We start from the raw sequence: 17,724 nt of genomic DNA, 5'->3' as shown, positions 1-17,724 counted from the left end.
TTCCTGCTTTGTTATAGTTAATCCTCCAGTAATACTTTAGGGTAGTGAGGATTAGCACCTTGCTTTCGAGAGAGGAACCTGAAGCTATAGACAAGAGGTACAGTCCGACAGACTGCAAGGTTGGACCTGAGATTCAGCCCAGCGAGCAGGATTCCCAGTTCTCCTTTAGAAACTGAATTACTGTCGCCATTTAAACAGTGCCTGCTTTTACATTTTTACAAGAAAACTCAGTGCTCTTCTTTTATCCTTGTTTGCTTGTTCATTTGTTTGTTCTAGACTTGATGTTGGTTGTTGGTTTTTTGGTATACCAGGCTGATGATAAATACTGGTTAATTTTAATTGGAGTTGAATATTTTTGTTGTTTTTATAGTAGCAAATTTTCAACTTGTCCATCATTTATTGATTTCTACTACTTTTCCTTTCAAAAGTGATCATTGTGGCCTTTCCCATGATTTATAAGCAATCTGTTTCTGCTTATCTATGGTATTTATGAGATTTTTATTAGATTAAGAATTGCTAATGTGGAAATTATATGCATTGATGCCAGTCATAGTAGTAACTTTGTACTTTAGCCAATTGAGAGTTTATCTTTTCAGGCCTATTTCTGTTGTAGGACAGGATTTTGATATTTATGCCAAGCTTATTGAGGAGACAAATCTCCCTGAGACAACCAAAACTGGAACCTCGGAAGTTTTGGCATTGGCAAGTTGGTCTTACCAGTAAAAGGAATTAAGTCTCTTGAATTTATCCTATTTGCAGCTCAACAGAAACAATGTAGAGTGACAATACAGGGAGACAAGGAAACTCTCAAATGCTAGTTTACATCATTAGAAGATTGACATCTGAATGTTTTAGAAAGAGCAATACTTTATTTAAACAAAATTATGAACACTTGTTTATTGTACTGTATTTCTTTTAGGAGGTGATACGATCCTGTGCTGCAAAAGTAAGTAGCTGTTATTACCAGGAAGACAACTTTAAAACTAAGTTTCCATTGTGATATATGAACAAATTGGATTGCACTATTATCGAGGTGACAGCTCCTGTAAAAGTTGTCTGATGTGTACTTTTCTTATTGAGCTTCCATTTTACCAGAATTATGACACTAGCCCCCCAGAATTGATTAAGGAGAGTATTTGTCAAGTAGATGCAGAGGTTTGAAGATTCACCATCCTAGTTACTGGTCCAGCGCCCAGCAGGCGTCCTCCTTTTACAAGCACCCTATTTACATGTGACCTTTAAGCATTTAAGGAGTCACAGTGCAGTTCCTTCCATCTTCCCTCCTCTTCTGACATCTTACCATTAGTAACTAGAGTTATATGTCGCATAGTACAAGATGAGACATCAGAAGAGTTAGGATAGTTGGAAGACATCTTCATACAGCGTACTACAGAGGAAGAAGGAGGGCATCTGCAGCTGTGCAGAACCGTGGAGTGAGACAGGCAATGCCAGAGAGCACCAGGCTGACCCAGCACTGAGCTACTCAGTATCAGTCAGGACCCATCACACTTTACCTAATTATCAGTCAACCGGATATCGATTATAGACCAAGGGAAGGAAGATGGGGAGGGGAAAGAGAACAGGCTGTGTTCTGACTTGGCTGCAGATGTTCAGGAAGCTTGTTCCTGATAGCAGTGAGTGTTGTAGTGATTAAGCTCCAAGATTACCAAATCCCCTTAAGTGTGTAATATGTAGAAAACTGGTGGCAGCTTTCTGACTAGCGCCGCCCTCTCCTTCTCCCACTCTTCCCCTCTGCTTCTCCCTGTCCCAGATGGGAGCTGTATCCTTCCCTACTGATACTGTTGAAATGTCAGTCGAGTCAGCTCCTCTGTACATATTTAACTAGTCATTAGGGAGGATGTACTCTGTACATATTTAACTAGTCATTAGGGAGAACGCCCTGTTAACCCGAAGACTCCCCGAGGGTAATACGTAGCATCTTTCCTCTTTGTGTCCCTAGCACTTAACACATGCAGAATGAACCCTCCTCGAAACTATAATTACATGTTTGAAAATTAAAATTAGGAAAGATTAACATTATTAATGCCTTTTATACTATTTTAAATAGCTTTTCATTGAGATGTAATTCATACACCATAATGCCCTTTTTTATTTATTCTTTCATACAAAGCATCCAAATGGCACTTCCCCTCCCTCCGCTCCTCCCAGCCCCTCACCACATCAACCTTCCCTTCCCTTCAGACGCACTCCTCCTCCACTTCCCTTCAGTCGTCTCCCAGGGATAGCAACCACACAGCATTGTGAGATGCAGTAAACAAGGCAGCTCTGTGAGTACAGGCTCTGCCACAGAAGCCTGAGTGTGCTCCACAGAGCACATGTAAAGAACCAACTCCAACAGGTTGGCCCTGACCTCCACATGCACGCCTACATACATCGTACACAATAAGACAAAAGCATGTATAATAATAAATCTCAAAATTAAGTGCATAGTTCACTTTTTAACTATATTCAGCATTATGCAAGTTCTCCACGTAGAAACACAGTGTCTGTTAACAGCCCTTGCTAATTTATGAACATAGCATGTGTCCATACAGACTCAGGTAACTTTTCATGTGTTGCCCTAGATTTTTTTGCATGTGGAAACTTTATTTAAATAGAATCATATAATATGCTGTCTTTGGATTTAGGAATTGGCGTTTTCATTTTACAGAATTCTACTGTGTAATCCAGGATGCCCTCGCATCCCCTGAGTTTACCTCAGGGGTTTACCTGAAACTCATTGTGATCCTCATACCCAGTGTCCCGTGGGCTTGGATCGGAGGCATAAGCAGCACGCCCACCTTAGTGTGTGGCCTGTCAGGACTGTCTTCTCTCTGTCTTCCCACGATCCCCGTGGATACTGTGCATCCTTTGTCAAACGTTCATCAGCTCACCAGCGTCGGGGTTGTTTCTACCTCTTAGCTTCCAGGCCAGCACTGTTATGGCCAAGTGTTGGAGCAAACAGTATTGTACAGCCCGTGTTTTTATTTCTCTGGGATTTGTGTGTGGGTGGGAAAGCTTTTGGATCACATGATAACTATTTTTAACATTTTGAGGAATTCTCAAACTCATATCCAAAATGGATAAACCATTTTAGAACCCGACAAAAAAGATGTGAGGGTTCTAGTCTCTGCTTGTCTTCACCAAGACTTGGATTCTTTGCATTTTTTAAAGTTTCTCTCACTCTAGCCAATGAGGCATGGTACTGTTGCTTTTGATTTGCCATTTCCTTACAGCCAACCAGGTTGAGCATTTTCAGCATGTGGTTTTCTCTCTGCTCTGAGGAAATATTTGTTGAAATTATTTGCCATTTAATTTTCATCTCTTTATTATTCACTTTTAGTGATTCTGCATACACAGACATATGTACATGTGCACATACATAGTATGCTGCTGTCTTTCATATGCAGTCTCTACAAAGGTTTTATGCCTCTTGTATGCTCTTTCCACTCTCTTGATGATGTCTTTTGAAAGAAAAACAGTTGTAACTTTTTATGGTTTAGTTTATCTTCTTTGTTTTGTCCATCTTTTTTGTAGCATATACAAAGTAGCATTATCTAGCCCTAAGTCTTATATATTTATTCCTTTGTTTTCTTCTTGAAATTTTTTTATAGTTTTGGTGATTTTAGCTATGTGGTTATTTTTGAGTTAATTTTTAAAATATAACTTGGTCTGAGAGGTCAGTTGCATCCAGCTGCTCAGTGGTTGGGCTGGTCCCTTGTTCACTTTGTCACTGCCACTGACCCAAACAGCCAAGTACATTTGTGCGGCCTCTCACATGCCACATCCTGAATAGTAAGGTTTTGGCACGTGCTTGACAAAAATAGGAGTCTCTTTCTTTTCAAACTCTCAACCTGACAATTACATTTTTGAAGGCTCAGATTATCTTTATACAATTATTTTAGTGACTACGAATATTTTTCAATATGCTTGGGATAGAACATTCACAGAAGCATGTTATATGGGAAGACACACTGGATGAAGGAATTTCAGATAATAGCGGATAGAGAATAAAATAAACTTTGAGGGTGGAGAATGATAGAGTGGGAAAGGCTGTTGTGTAGAGGAGGATCATGGGAGATTTCCTAGAGAGAAACATTTCATAAAGACCCAGAGCACTAAACTAGGAATAAGGCTGATCAAGGATCAGAAAAGTTACTTTGATTAACTGGGTAGTGATGGCCAAAGGCAAGTGAGGTTTTAGGACAGGACTAGAATGGTGTCACAGAATAGATTGTGCATGCTTTTTAAAGAATTTTGTCAGCACAAGAGCGAGTCAGTCTGTTGTCTTAGAGGAACAATCCAGGTTGAAAAGGAGACTTGACTTTTAGCAGAGTAAGGTCTTACAAACACAATGATCAGCAGACAGGTCCACTGGTCCTAGAAGAAATGCTAGGTAACCCCATATGGACAGCATGGAGCTGCGAATAGTAAACATATTGAATATAGTGTTTGTTGACTTTGCATACATTTCTGAAACGGGCCTTTGGATTTATCCAGTGTGGTTAAAGGAACGAGCTCTTCAGGGTTTGGGCTTTCAGCAGCTATGCAGCTGCTGCTCCTGCTTTCTCATGGGATGAAGGATTCTGGGCTGGAGGGAGCACAAGGAGGCTAAAGTAAATGATGGTTGTGTGAGCCTTGTGTTCAGGGCCAAAGTGCTTTTAAAAGAGCTATAGAACCGGATGAAGGCTCCAGTGGAGACAGCGTGGCTAAGGTGGCACTTGAGAAGGCTAGGCAAGGGGACTGCACAGAAGAGCATTTCGAAAAGAGGAGTAGTTTACTGGCGCATGCTGTGGAGAGAATTGGTAAAGAGAGAATGGAGTTGACCTTTATTTTGGGCAAGATAATGGGCACAAAACTCCTGGGAGTGAGCTGAGAGTGGACCTGGTAAGTCTTACAGTGAGTGTCATACTGGGGACTAACGTGATGGGAGCATTTGGTGGACATTGGAGCATCTGTGTTCGCTGTTCTGAATTCTCTCATGGTTATCTCGCCGTTGGCAGTGTGCCATGGGAGTGGTAATTACTGGAATGAAGTTCACGTAGAGTGGGAGGAGATGTAAGATAAGTTCTCACAGAAGAACTGACCTTTACAGAAGGGAGCTGGACCCTTCCTAATCTAGGGCTGCACAGGTCAGAGCTGATGGTGTGGGTGAAAGGGCTCCCAGCTGACTGCTTTCCGTGTGGTAGAGTGGTTTAGGCTCTCTTAAATTAGGATAGTACAAGAATTTCTTCATATAAATTTGTAATATGCAGACTGTGCTTTCCCTTGTGTAGGGTTGAAGTGTATCAGAAGTGCTTTTGCCTAGATCCGTTTCCACTCAGTATTCTCTGTGATTCTAGTAAAAGAAACTGTCTGCCCATCTTGTCAGACATACTCAGAGCTGGCTTACCTATCTTCACATGTCATTAATCCTGCCTGTCTGCTTCTAACATTAGATCATCAGCTACTTCAGAAGAATCTTCTCACCTCTCTCCTCTTCCTTCACTAACCTATAAATCATAGCAACATGAGTATTGAGGCTTTTATAATATTGTTTTCACTTCTACTTCTTGTATATCTGCCTCTTCACATTCCTGTGTGAGCTTCTTGAAGCCAGGAAACGTCATCTTTTCAAAAATAGTATCAACTCTTAGCTTGTATTAATAAAAATTAAAATACAGTTGAGTTTAATTTAATTTTTCTCTTTAATATGTGATGAGATCAGACATGTCAAGAATGATGTGACTGTAGATTGTGGCTAATACAATATGAAAAAAATTAAAAATGCTAGAGAGGAGACTCGGTCAGTAAAATGCCTGCCACAAAAGGCTGATGAGTTGCAATGCACAGCACTTATAAAATGCTAGGCCTGTGTGAGGCAGAGACAGGCAGGGAAGCTGGCAACTCACTGCTTCAGGAAGGAGTCCTACCTCAAAACTGTGGAAGTCAACTGAGGCAGATACCTCGTGTCTGCCTTTGGTCTCCGTCATATGCATGAACTGTTGCACATGCATGTATACTCGCCCACATGAACGTGTACATACAGACACACGTGCATGTGCACGCTCGCACGCACACAAACACACACACAGACACACACATACACAGACATACACACAGGATTCTGAAAGTAGTGATGTATATTTTAGTCAGAACTATTTGAAATGTATTATTTACCAAAACACTTTTAAAAGAATTTTCAGTGAATACAACCTTTTAGAATATTATTATATATGCATATGTATGTATGTAATGTACACATATATATTCACATATATATGCTGAGCTGGATAATACATTCAAGATGTAGAGGCATAAGGATCAGGAGTTTAAAGCCAGTTCCACCTGCATTAGAACTTCAAGACCTGAACTCTATCAGAACCTATCTAAAAACATTTAAAAATAATGTGTGCATATGTTCATCATTAGGACGACAAGATTGATTTGAGCAGAATAGTATTTCAAAAATTGATTTCAGTTATTTGCAAAGGTTTTTAAAAATAATTTTAAAAATATGATTTCCTGACTTTTGGGAACCAGATTAATCCTTATTGGTATGAAGAAATGTGGAAGGCTGGCGGTGGAGGACCTGCTGTGGTAGTTGGTAGTCCCCATGTACAGGTCAGGAGTTTGGGGTGAGTCGAGCATTCTGGCCTAGTTCACCAAGTGAGAGCGCCTGTGCTTCCTAGAGAAAGGCTGAGTCACTGTGCTTCATGACAGGAGGCAGAGGCTTGTAGATTTAAGAAGCAGGGCCTTAGAGCACACGGGAGGGGGTGGCCTAAAAGGTCCTGCCCAGAGCACCCTGGGAGGTGAGGTGAAAGGATGCAGACCGACGCAGCTAGGGAAAAACACTGAAAAATGGACAGGCGCAGGGACGTGCAGGAGAGAGAGACTTGGTGGAGAGTGGGTAGCAGGGCTGGAGCAATGCTCTGATCCGCTCGCTCGCACACTCAGAGGAGCCTTCAGAGCTGAGGGGCTGCATCTGTGTTGTTTTCAAAGAACTTAGCCTTCCTGACTCCTCTGGGAACCTGAAGTGTTCGCTCAAGCAGAGCCACCTCTAGAGGCGCTGACTGAGAAGCAGGCAGAGGATGTCCAGAGGTTTAGGGGTAAGGGGTTCAGGCCAAGAGAAAAGCTCCCCTGTGCAGGAGGACAGACTGCCAAGAGAGACAGGAGACAAGGTTTGGAGAAGGCCAGGGGCCCTGGAGGTATGCCTAGCGGCAGATTCTGTAGTGCTGCTTTAAGCCATTTTAGTCTTGAACTTCATGTAGGAAAACCACATCAGAATCTATGACCCACAGATCCTTAGTATCTGTTATAGGCGCAAACATTCCTCGTTAAATACTATTTTTCAAAAGCTCCTTCATGACCGCTTCGCATTTGAATTCTTGATTTAATAATGCATCGAATGGTTTGACAGGGTCCAGAGGACGGATTCCTGACACTTTCCTATTGTAAGACTTTTCACTAAGTTAGTACTGCTCTCTCTTGCCTCTCTGTCCTGGCTTACAGAGAAAACATCTGAGTCTTTAGATCCAATACCATAAACTACTCATTTCACACATTGCAAGCTCCTGCAAGCCAGAGCAACATGGGCATTCTTAGACTGAGTGGCCTGATGTGGAAAAATGACAGCTGTGTGTGAAAGCCAGGGGTTTGAACTTTTAAGGGAATAACCAAGAGTTGAAAGGTCCTAACTTTGTAGCTCTGGTGACCATGCCGTCTGATCTAAGATCAGCTGCTGAGATTAGACTTGTGAATATGAGTGAAGGGGAGTGTGATCTCTCCCAGAGGCTTTTCATTTTAATTACTAGAAGAGAAATTAATTATTGGCTTGTTTAATCTTTCTCATTCAGTTTTATGTTCGGGGTAGTAAGAGTTTTCACAAGAAAATTAACCCAGTCCTGGGAAATTAGTGCTTGCACGGATACACGGTGCTGCCTACGGCCAAGAGAACAGGAACCCAGCTTTAGAGCTAACTTAGCAGGAGCTCTTGGTCATTTCTTTCTTTTTCCTTATTATAAATTTCATTCAAATTTCTGTGCTTTTAGGTTTCTCCAGTATGGAAGTATTAAACTGACCTTAGCAAACTGTGGTTTTTGCATGAAGCAAGCAGAAAAACGTGTTGTGAAAAGAGGGTAGATTGGTATGGGGCAGACTGTCTTAGCCAACTGTTCTGTTGTTGTAAAGTTATTAGGCAATCCTTTTCCACAGCATATATTTCAAAAACACACATTGCTCCACTCTATTTAATGGTTATTACTATTTTTCTTCCTCTAAATGAAATTCTAAATATATATTCGATCATTTGAAAGTCTTTTGACTTCTAATTTCCAATCCACACTGATAATAATTGATGGTTATGTCACATTGTAGAAGGTTTGTTACCCATATTGCTGCTCCTGACTTCATTGACATTTGAATAGTATCCACAAAAGATGTCAGGGAAGGTCAGAGTCAGAAGAGTCACTAGGAAAACATGGAGTTCTTATTCTCCTCCCTACACACAGAAGAGTGTTGAGTCTTCTGTTGGAGCAGAGGCATTAAGCACCCTATTGTGACTGTCTACTGTTTGCTTCTGTCTTAGCATAGACAAGGCTTTAAAGAGGAAGATGTGAAGATGGATATATCCATAACATGGCACAGATAAGGCATAGGATCATGTAATCACATCCCTAGTAGACAGCTCCTCATTTACTCCTCACTTTAAATACATCGTTTAACAGGTTCGAAAATAATTTTCAAGAATACAGAAGCAGGGGTTGGGGATTTAGCTCAGTGGTAGAGCGCTTGCCTAGGAAGCGCAAGGCCCTGGGTTCGGGCCCCAGCTCCAAAAAAAAGAACCAAAAAAAAAAAAAAGAATACAGAAGCAAAACTGACAAAGGCTCTAACAAGAGGGCAAACAGCCAAGTGATAAGTGTGTCTTTGTATTAAAATCTCTGCTAAAAGCAGAGTGCTGCTTGCTGCACCATCTACATGAGGTCTGCCCACCTTCCTGATAGGTAATGCTGATATTAGCTAATACCACATTGGCATCACACTTTATAGTCTGCTCTTGCAAACAGAAGTTAGTTAACACGTAAATAGAACATTATAATGTCCTGTCATCCTTATGGGCACATTCTTGATAAAGCATAGACAGGAATTTTATTGAGATCCCCATTTATAGATGAATAATGAAACTCAACGGTTTTCTTTGTTATTTTAGTAACATATAGTTATAGTATATTAATTTTGGCCAGAGCTTAATAATAGATCCTGAGAATTTTTCAGGTTTGGTAATAAGTTAACACTGATGTGGTTTTAACTCCTTCTAATTATTTTGAAGAATTTTTTGGCTGGGCATCTAGCTGTAGGGTAAGCGCTTGCCTAGCATGTGTAAAGTTCAGATTTGATTCCCATAATTATACCCACGAAAAGGTATGTTTTTTATGTTTTATGAGATAGGGTAATAATTGGTAATTTAGAACCGTATTACTGTATGGCCTTAATTACCTTTCTCCAAATCTGCTAAAACTCTTTGGTCCAAGAAAAGGAGTGAATCTAAGGTACATAGTCAGCATTTGAAAAACAGGAACATTTATAACTATGTAACTAATGGGACAGGTAAAGAGCATGGAACTACAGCACACTAGCCTTTAGAGCACATAAGGCTTAGACATTAATGTAGTCGAACTCCTAGTGAAGAGCTGTGTGATTCAGATTATTTAGAGCAAAGCAAATGAAAGAATGGAAGTAAAATAAGAATGACATCTTCATATGCTAATATTCTTAATATAATATGTTGTCCTTTCATTTTGTTAATGAAGGACTATTTGCAGTGAAGTTTTAAAATCAGGCTATCTCAATTTGTAAGAATAAAAAAGGTCATATTTTATAATTCTTAAAAAAGGAAAAGGACTGTGAATTGTTCATAATTATTCTGAATTATTCTTCACATAGACTAGAATTTTTCTGAAATTCTAATTTCTAAGATAAATTTACTAATAAACTTTTTAATTGTTTTATTGAACTATTTCTAATGAAAATGCACTTACTACACATTTCTCTTCTTGGGACTGTTATGCTCAAATCACTCATGGTGCGTGTTACATGTTACAGAATATTAGATTTACTCAGATCACTCATGGTACATGTTACATGTTACAGAATATTAGATTTACTCAAATCACTCATGGTACATGTTACATGTTACAGAATATTAGATTTACTCAAATCACTCATGGTACGTTTTACATGTTACAGAATATTAGATTTACTCAAATCACTCATGGTACGTGTTACACATTACAGAATATTAGATTTACTTATAGAAATTTTGCTTATGTTTATCATTTTAAGTAGTGTTTAAGAAAAAGATTTCTATGCCATGGAAACTTCGTCATAGCAAGTGAGATTGTCCTGTGTCACACTTATCATCATCATACGTAGACACATGAGTGGCACAGGTGCTTTCCATCTCTAACCTGACTTTGCTGCTGTCTTACTAAGACACAAGGGAAGTGCGGATAGGAGACATTTGACTTTCTTAAGAGAAAGCAATCAAGGAGTCACTTATTTATTTACATTTCTTTGAATCTTAAGACCTCTGTTTTTAAAATCATTACATAGTATTAATTCCAAAATTAAGTAGTTTAGAAAGGTAAATTACTTTGATAGCCATTGTATCCTTAATTAAAAAAAAAAAACCGTAAAAACTAACCTCCTGAATCACAGTCATTCCCCTTGACCTGACACATGTCCTGGTTTGAATTGTCGCAAATAGTTCTCATCCAGTTCTTGTGTCAGTGACTTGGGAAATCTGAGGTACTTTCTGATTTGTCTTTTCTATTGCAGGTCAACAAAAATCTCTCAATCACTTCACCACCACCAGGCCCTGCAAAGAAGCCAAGGGTGAAACAGTCATTTGTGCTGACCACCGATCAGATCATACATCAGTTTGGAGTCCCTCAGACGGGTGAGCAGCCTTCCTGTGCTGAACGTTCTTTTAAACATTCAGTGCTAATCCTATGAATGTACTTCTTTCTATGCAGAAATAACACAGTGCTGGTCTGATGTCTGTCCTAGCCTCTCCTCTTTCTCTCCTCACTTTATTCTTGTTTGTTTATTGTATAGTTTGTGCATTTGCATTTCAAACATTATTCCCTTGTAGAAATAATAAGGAAGTTCAGATTTGGTAACTTTAATGTTAATTACTCTGAACATATATTCTGTGAAAGAGATCATTTAAAACTTGAAAATCAGAAGACCTAATGTACAGTACGGGTAATTTTATTTTTAACTGTTTTTAGATTTTATATAAAGCCAAAACATTATGGTTTTGGTGAGTAAAAAGGGTACAACCTGACATGATATCCCTGCCTTGTAGCAAGTTAAGAGAAAATACAAAAAGTTCATTTTAAAAATCTGCATTAAGGGCTGGAGAGATGGCTCAACGGTTAAGAGCACTGACTGCTCTTCCAGAGGTCCTGAGTTCGATTCCCAGCAACCACATGGTGGCTTACAACTATCTGTAATGAGATCTGATGCCCTCTTCTGGTGTGTCTGAGGACAGTGACATTATACTCATATATAATAAATAAATAAATCTTTAAGAAAAGAAAAAAATCTACACTAATCATTGAACTGAAATGAATTTTACAGTTGCAAATTTTAGATTAATAGTTTAAATGTGCTTGAACAAGGTTTCCAAAGGATATTAAGGTTAAAATATCTATGAGAAATGATCATCTTTGTAGTCCATTCACTACATTTTACAGTAGTCTACACACTACCAAATTTTTCAATCAAGAACCGAAAAATCACAAAATACTTATCTGTGAAGAGACTATTACAAAGAGTTTCAGCTTGAAGAGATCAACACAGTTTACTTTGAACTGTGTGGACCGTGTCACTTTTCTGCAGTGAAAGGATTGGGGATTGATCATTATAGAGGTTAAGTTAACCTCTGTATAAATTGCACACCTTAGTAAGGAGTTGCCTGTGTTGAGAAGTCTTATATACACTCCTGGTTGTACCTTTGTTAATTGTTACTTCAGAAATGGAAATGGTATTTGCTGACATAGCTCTTAGGTTGAGGTGACATGAAAATATTTTTGTAAGAGTAAGGTCTGGGATCAATTTAACATTTACATTATAAGCATGCGTGTGTGCAAGGTTTGAAAATACTTGTAGTTGTAATTTCAAATCAGGGCAATAACTAAGTTGTCCCGCATCTTAAAGGCTTCACATTTCTAACATCGCAGATGTGCAGCAGAATTTATACCAATATCAGTCACTGTTGCTCATGGAATGTGTGTCATGTTTACCCAGAAGACCATTCTTTCTGCCCCACGGACATGCTTGACTGGACTCCAGAGGTCACCTTCAGTGACCAGAAAGGGAGGGACCATACGTGTCCAGCCGCCTTACCATTTTTCTGCCGATTTTCTGGGAAGAAACTTTTCAGTTGTCTCAAAGGCATAGAAGCTGAGTGTCTAGTTGCATTATTCTGTTATCTTAAATCAATCTGAGAAGTAATGTCTGTCAGCCACTAACATAGATACTGTAGAACACTATGATACGGCAACATGGCCACCCCTGATTCTACGCTGGTCAGTAATGTGCCTGACTTCATTTTAGGTCCTTCACATATATATATATTAAATATGTATGGGGTTGGGGATTTGGCTCAGTGGTAGAGCACTTGCTAGGCAAGGTCCTGGGTTCGGTTCCCAGCTCTAAAAAAAAAAAAAAAAAATGTGTGTGTGTGTGTGTGTGTGTGTGTGTGTGTGTAACAAAATAAAAATGTGATCAGTTGTAAACTGACCACTATTTTTTATTTAAGAAGTAGTGTTTGTGGAAGAAATCCTCATTCACAGCCAGGAGAACTGCTGCTCAAATGTAGCCCTACTCACAGATGACTGTAGACTCTTTAGCAATTTCTCACTCTTTAGTTTTGTTCAGACCTGCAAATGATTGAGGCATTTGGTTTCTATATGAAAATTCTATAATTCTAGGGTATATCTAGGAAGAGATGGATGAGGAGTTTTGGTGAATAGGATCAAAATACATCATATACCATTCTTAAAATATTAGTTAAAATATTTTAGAAAAATTATAATATTTGTCTTATGTTCAGGTAAGCTTAAAGTATGGATAAGTAAATGTTCTTAATTATACAGATCTGTTAGGATATGAAATATAAGAACACCAAAACAAATAACATACACAAAATGCCTACAAATAGAAATCCTGGGGGTCAGAAAGATGTCTTCGTACTTGAGAGTGAATACAGCTCTTGCAAAGAACCTGAGTTCAGTTTCCAATGCCCAGGAGAGACAGCTTACAGCCCCAAGAACTGCAGCTCCCAGCCATCCAGGCCCTGTTCTAGACCCCACAGGTCTGTGAACTCAGAAGTGCATATTCCCATATATAGATAAACATTCAAACATGCTTTGAAAAGAAGCAAGTCTTTTGTATGTTTCTATACATACATACATATACATTACACACATGTATAGGAAGTCTTAACTGAAAACCCACATAAACTTTGCAGGCCCTGTAGTACTTAGTATAGGGAAAAGGTATTTGTCCAGAGCTAGAGTGGATAGGCCCACTTGGAGTCCTGCAGAGACTTCCATTGTAGACTGGATGTAGGAGTGTTTACGTGCTCAGAGCTTAACTCTGAAGTGAGTTTAGTCAAAGCAAGTTCTAGGAAACTGGGGCTACTAGAAAAATCAACATTTCTTCCTTAAGTGGTTTATAATCCTCAAAGTTTGGAAGACACTTCTTTAACTACTCTAAAGTTACTGTAAGTGATTTGTCTGCTGTGACCTCCCACAGACATGTAGGAGGAATACAGTCCTCCTTCAAGAAGCATAAGCTTGGTACAGGAGGCGGTTGGTACTGCAGCAAATCAAGTCAGTGTGCTGAGTTCTGAGTGTGCAGATTAAAAGGCCGTCACCAGAGAGCAGTAGCAGAGAGTGGTTAAGAGACCCCTCAGACTGCACTGAGCTAGACCCCTGCTTCCGTGCTGCTCTCTCTGCCCAGCGTCCCCTCTCAGTCCCAGCATCCACCCACCTCTCAGATGCTGCGGTCTGTCTCACTGTACTCAGCCTAGGAATTTACTTTTAATTTTCTGTATAGAGTAGAATTACCCAAGGTATGAGTATGAAAAGTATAACATGTCTTATGAGATAAAATATGTCTTTAAAAAGTATTGCTGATATCTGTGGGAGACAAGCTGAAGGGGGAAAGTGCTCCGGGAAATACTTTGCTTAGGTATTATTTACTGAGGTGTTACTCCAAGTCCCCAAGAATGAAAAAATAAATAAGCTGGCTTTTTTTAATTAAAACTATATTAAGGAATTTTTTAAAATGGAGTTCTAACATTTGAGGCAAAATTACCGGTTACAGCTCATATAAATGCTTTCTGATACATTGAACAAGCTATACTATATCTCAAAATTGCCTTTAAAAACTGGAGAGATTTCATATTAGTAAGTTACCAGCACTCCTGAAAGCTCTAGAACAAAAAGAAGAAAAAAATGCCCGAAAGGAGTAGATGACAAGAAATAATGAAACTTAGGGATGAGATCAGTAAAATAGACACAACAGCCAAACAAGGACATCAGGAATGGATGGAGCAGGGTTGGTCGTTTGAGAAAGTTATGAAGATTGACGACCTTCGGCCAGTTTGACTAAGATGGAGGGGACCACATGAGCAGAGTTAGAGATGGAAAGGGGACCTAACAGCAGACACCGCAGTGACCCAGTGAGTCACAGACCTCAGCTGGAAAATCAGAGGTGACCCAGTTCCTCAGTGCAGTGATAAGTACCAAGTGATACCAGTCCATGTTTGCACACGCATGTAGGTGTTTCATATGTGTCTTCATTTGCTCACAACAATTCTATAGCCGTCACACATGAGTCATCCTGAATAAAATCATTTAAATCTTCCGAGAGCCTAACCCCTCTGTCACTCAGTGAACTAGCAGTGAGTCTAAGAGGCCAAGGCACTGGCCCGGAGGCCTGCAGCAGACTCGTGCTTCATGCTCACCATGCAGATGCAAGTCCCTAAGAAGGGCACGGCTTAATTCTTGACTGTCAATGAACTCATACTTTCTTCGGGTTTTATTAGATTTGTGCTTGTCATTTATTATGTTTTTTAAGCCCACATTCTAGTGTGATATGGTATTTGATCTCTAGTGAAATCAGCAGGCTCCCATGAGAGAAATTGTATTCAACACTATTTGGTCTAAGTCAGCCACCTCGGTCGGTCTTTCCTGTAGAGCTGAATTTTAAGTGTGACACCAGACATGGTGCTCCATCCCTGCAGTCCACTCACTGCAAAGGCAAAGGCAGGCAGAATGCCCCAGCCCACAATTTCAAGACCAGGCTGGACCACATAGTTAGACCCTAATGTGGATTATTTAATAATAGATTATTTAATAATCTACTCACTGTTGTGAATAGATGGGGCAAAAATATCAAAACTTTTATAGCTGACCGGGCCATGTTCGTGTCATCTTTACAAGTTATTGTTCAAGGAGAATGTTTCATGTATTGTGTATGTTTTCATATTTCTCTAAATTAAATGTAATTCAGATTAAATAGATAGCTCAAGCAAAATAAAGTAACATTATTCATTTAATCTTCATATCTTTTTAATTATGAACTTGAGTTTGTATTACATCTAAGCTGGAAACATGATGATTCTTGCGTTTCAAAGGAAAAATACATTTTGGCAAAAATTAGGAAATAGAATGACTCAATAAACACAGCTGATGTTTAAAAGGGGGTTTCCATTGTAAAGAAAGTAACTGAAGCTTCAAAGAATTCCCTCAGCCCATCGGAGTTGGCACTGCCTTGCTAGTGTTACCTAACAAGCTTTAAACTGTTAATTGAAAAAGAGCGTCTATTGAATTCTGATTTCAGACTTTTCAAAATTCCAAAATTTCAATTCAGTGGTGAGATAAATGAAAAAATTAGTTAATTGTCATAGATTAAAAGATAATCTCCAGAATTAACTGATTTTTCTGTAAGCAGATATCTTTAATTGCACTTTAGTGTGTTAAAAGAATCAAATGCTTTTCATGTATGGTTTTTTAAAGAAAGACTTTATTTAAAAAAAAAAAAGCACTTTTCAGAGTTCAACACATACATCATGGTGGTGAAGTCTTGGTCGTTGGTGCCTTTGATCTGATCCCTAATTTCCCCTGGTAGGTATTTGCCTGGATAGTTGGCTTCCTCTCTCCAGCTAGATGTGCCTACATTTCTCCCTTCAGAGTATTGTTAGGGTCATAAAAATACTTAGATTAAACAGCATAAGTTATTCAAGATTTCCCCATCCTCATTTTGAAATCATTGTGGCCGAAGTAATGGACGGAATCTTATTTGAGTCCCGGCTCAGTCACTGTTAGGTGGTGAGGGTAGGAGAAAGAGTGAAGGACAAGCAGGGCACACACAGGGTTGAGAAGCACACGGACGGCACCCTGAGGAGGAGCCACTGAGAAAGTCTCACTCCGGCGTCTCCAGTGGAAGGAGTATCCACTAGAGCGCACTCCGGCGTCTCCAGTGGGAGGAATATCCACTAGAGCTCACTCCAGCGTCTCCAGTGGAAGGAATATCCACTAGAGCGCACCACTAGAGCCGGCGTCTCCAGTGGGAGGAATATCCACTAGAGCTCACTCCAGCGTCTCCAGTGGAAGGAATATCCACTAGAGCGCGGGAGGAATATCCACTAGGCGCCTCCAGCGTCTCCAGTGGAAGAATATCCACCAGAGCTCAATGGGAGAATATCCACTAACTCCAGGGTCTCCAGTGGAAGAATATCCACTAGGCAGAGCCACTAGGCGCACTCCGCGTCTCCAGTGGGAGGAATATCCACTAGAGCGCACTCCGGCGTCTCCAGTGGGAGGAATATCCACTAGAGCTCACTCCAGCGTCTCCAGTGGAAGGAATATCCACTAGAGCGCACTCCGGCGTCTCCAGTGGAAGGAATATCCACTAGAGCGCACTCCGGCGTCTCCAGTGGAAGGAATATCCACTAGAGCGCACTCCAGCGTCTCCAGTGGAAGGAATATCCACTAGAGCGCACTCCAGGCGTCTCCAGTGGAAGGAATATCCACTAGCGCTCACTCCGGCGTCTCCAGTGGAAGGAATATCCACTAGAGCGCACTTGGCTGTTGAGACTTGAGCTTTCTAAGTGCCAACTCGAGGTCATCTTTGGAAGGTGGTGTTAAGATCATAACATACTTAAAAACCAAGATAGGACATCAAAATCTGTGTTAAGACTACGTGAGTTGGCAGGATCACCCTTTGCCCATGGATGACGAAACAACCACCCAGTAAAACACTCTGTTTGCTAGCATCTCTTGGGTTTGCTGTCTTCAGAAACATCACCTCAAGAAGCATGAAGAATGCAAGGTGCTTCTCATAGCCCACCTCTGTAGCCTCTTAAGGAAGTGCCCTTCTATAACATGTAGCATCAAAACGGGAGAAGGGCGTTTTGTTATTATTAAATATTTTGTTACATTTGTTGGCTAATAGAGGCAGTAATATGTAGAAGAGTCAATTTCAGATTAGGAATTAATATCACTTTTGTAATTCTGCCTTTATTGCTCAGCAAGTCACTAAACTATTTTTACCTTCTTCTAAACAGCTTGCAGTATGCTGGTGCTGGTTGTTGAGATTAAAATGTAAAGCTGCCTAGCCTGCCGTGTGGTGGTGTGGGCAAAGGAGAGATGCACACCCCGCTATCCC

The 17,724-nt window shown here is 40.0% G+C and overlaps 1 protein-coding gene across 5 annotated transcripts in view; it reads left to right on the top strand.

Moving 5' to 3' along the window:
* The window catches only part of Ahi1 (Abelson helper integration site 1), a 132,361-nt gene that overhangs the window by 47,866 nt on the left and 66,771 nt on the right, over positions 1-17,724 (top strand). For 4 of the 5 annotated variants that reach the window (XR_004386990.1, XM_032894926.1, XM_032894929.1 and 1 more), the window contains 2 exons: positions 920-946; positions 10,816-10,936. Coding sequence is in view for 4 of the 5 variants with exons in the window: in XM_032894926.1 (XP_032750817.1) it covers positions 920-946; positions 10,816-10,936 (148 nt within the window). In the remaining variant the exon portion in view is untranslated. The remainder of the gene's footprint in view (positions 1-919; positions 947-10,815; positions 10,937-17,724) is intronic. The other variant, XM_032894927.1, reaches the window with a different exon arrangement.

The sequence above is a fragment of the Rattus rattus genome, chromosome 2, assembly GCF_011064425.1.
Source record: "Rattus rattus isolate New Zealand chromosome 2, Rrattus_CSIRO_v1, whole genome shotgun sequence".
Taxonomy (NCBI): domain Eukaryota; kingdom Metazoa; phylum Chordata; class Mammalia; order Rodentia; family Muridae; genus Rattus; species Rattus rattus.
This window is presented reverse-complemented; position numbering and strand designations above follow the sequence as displayed.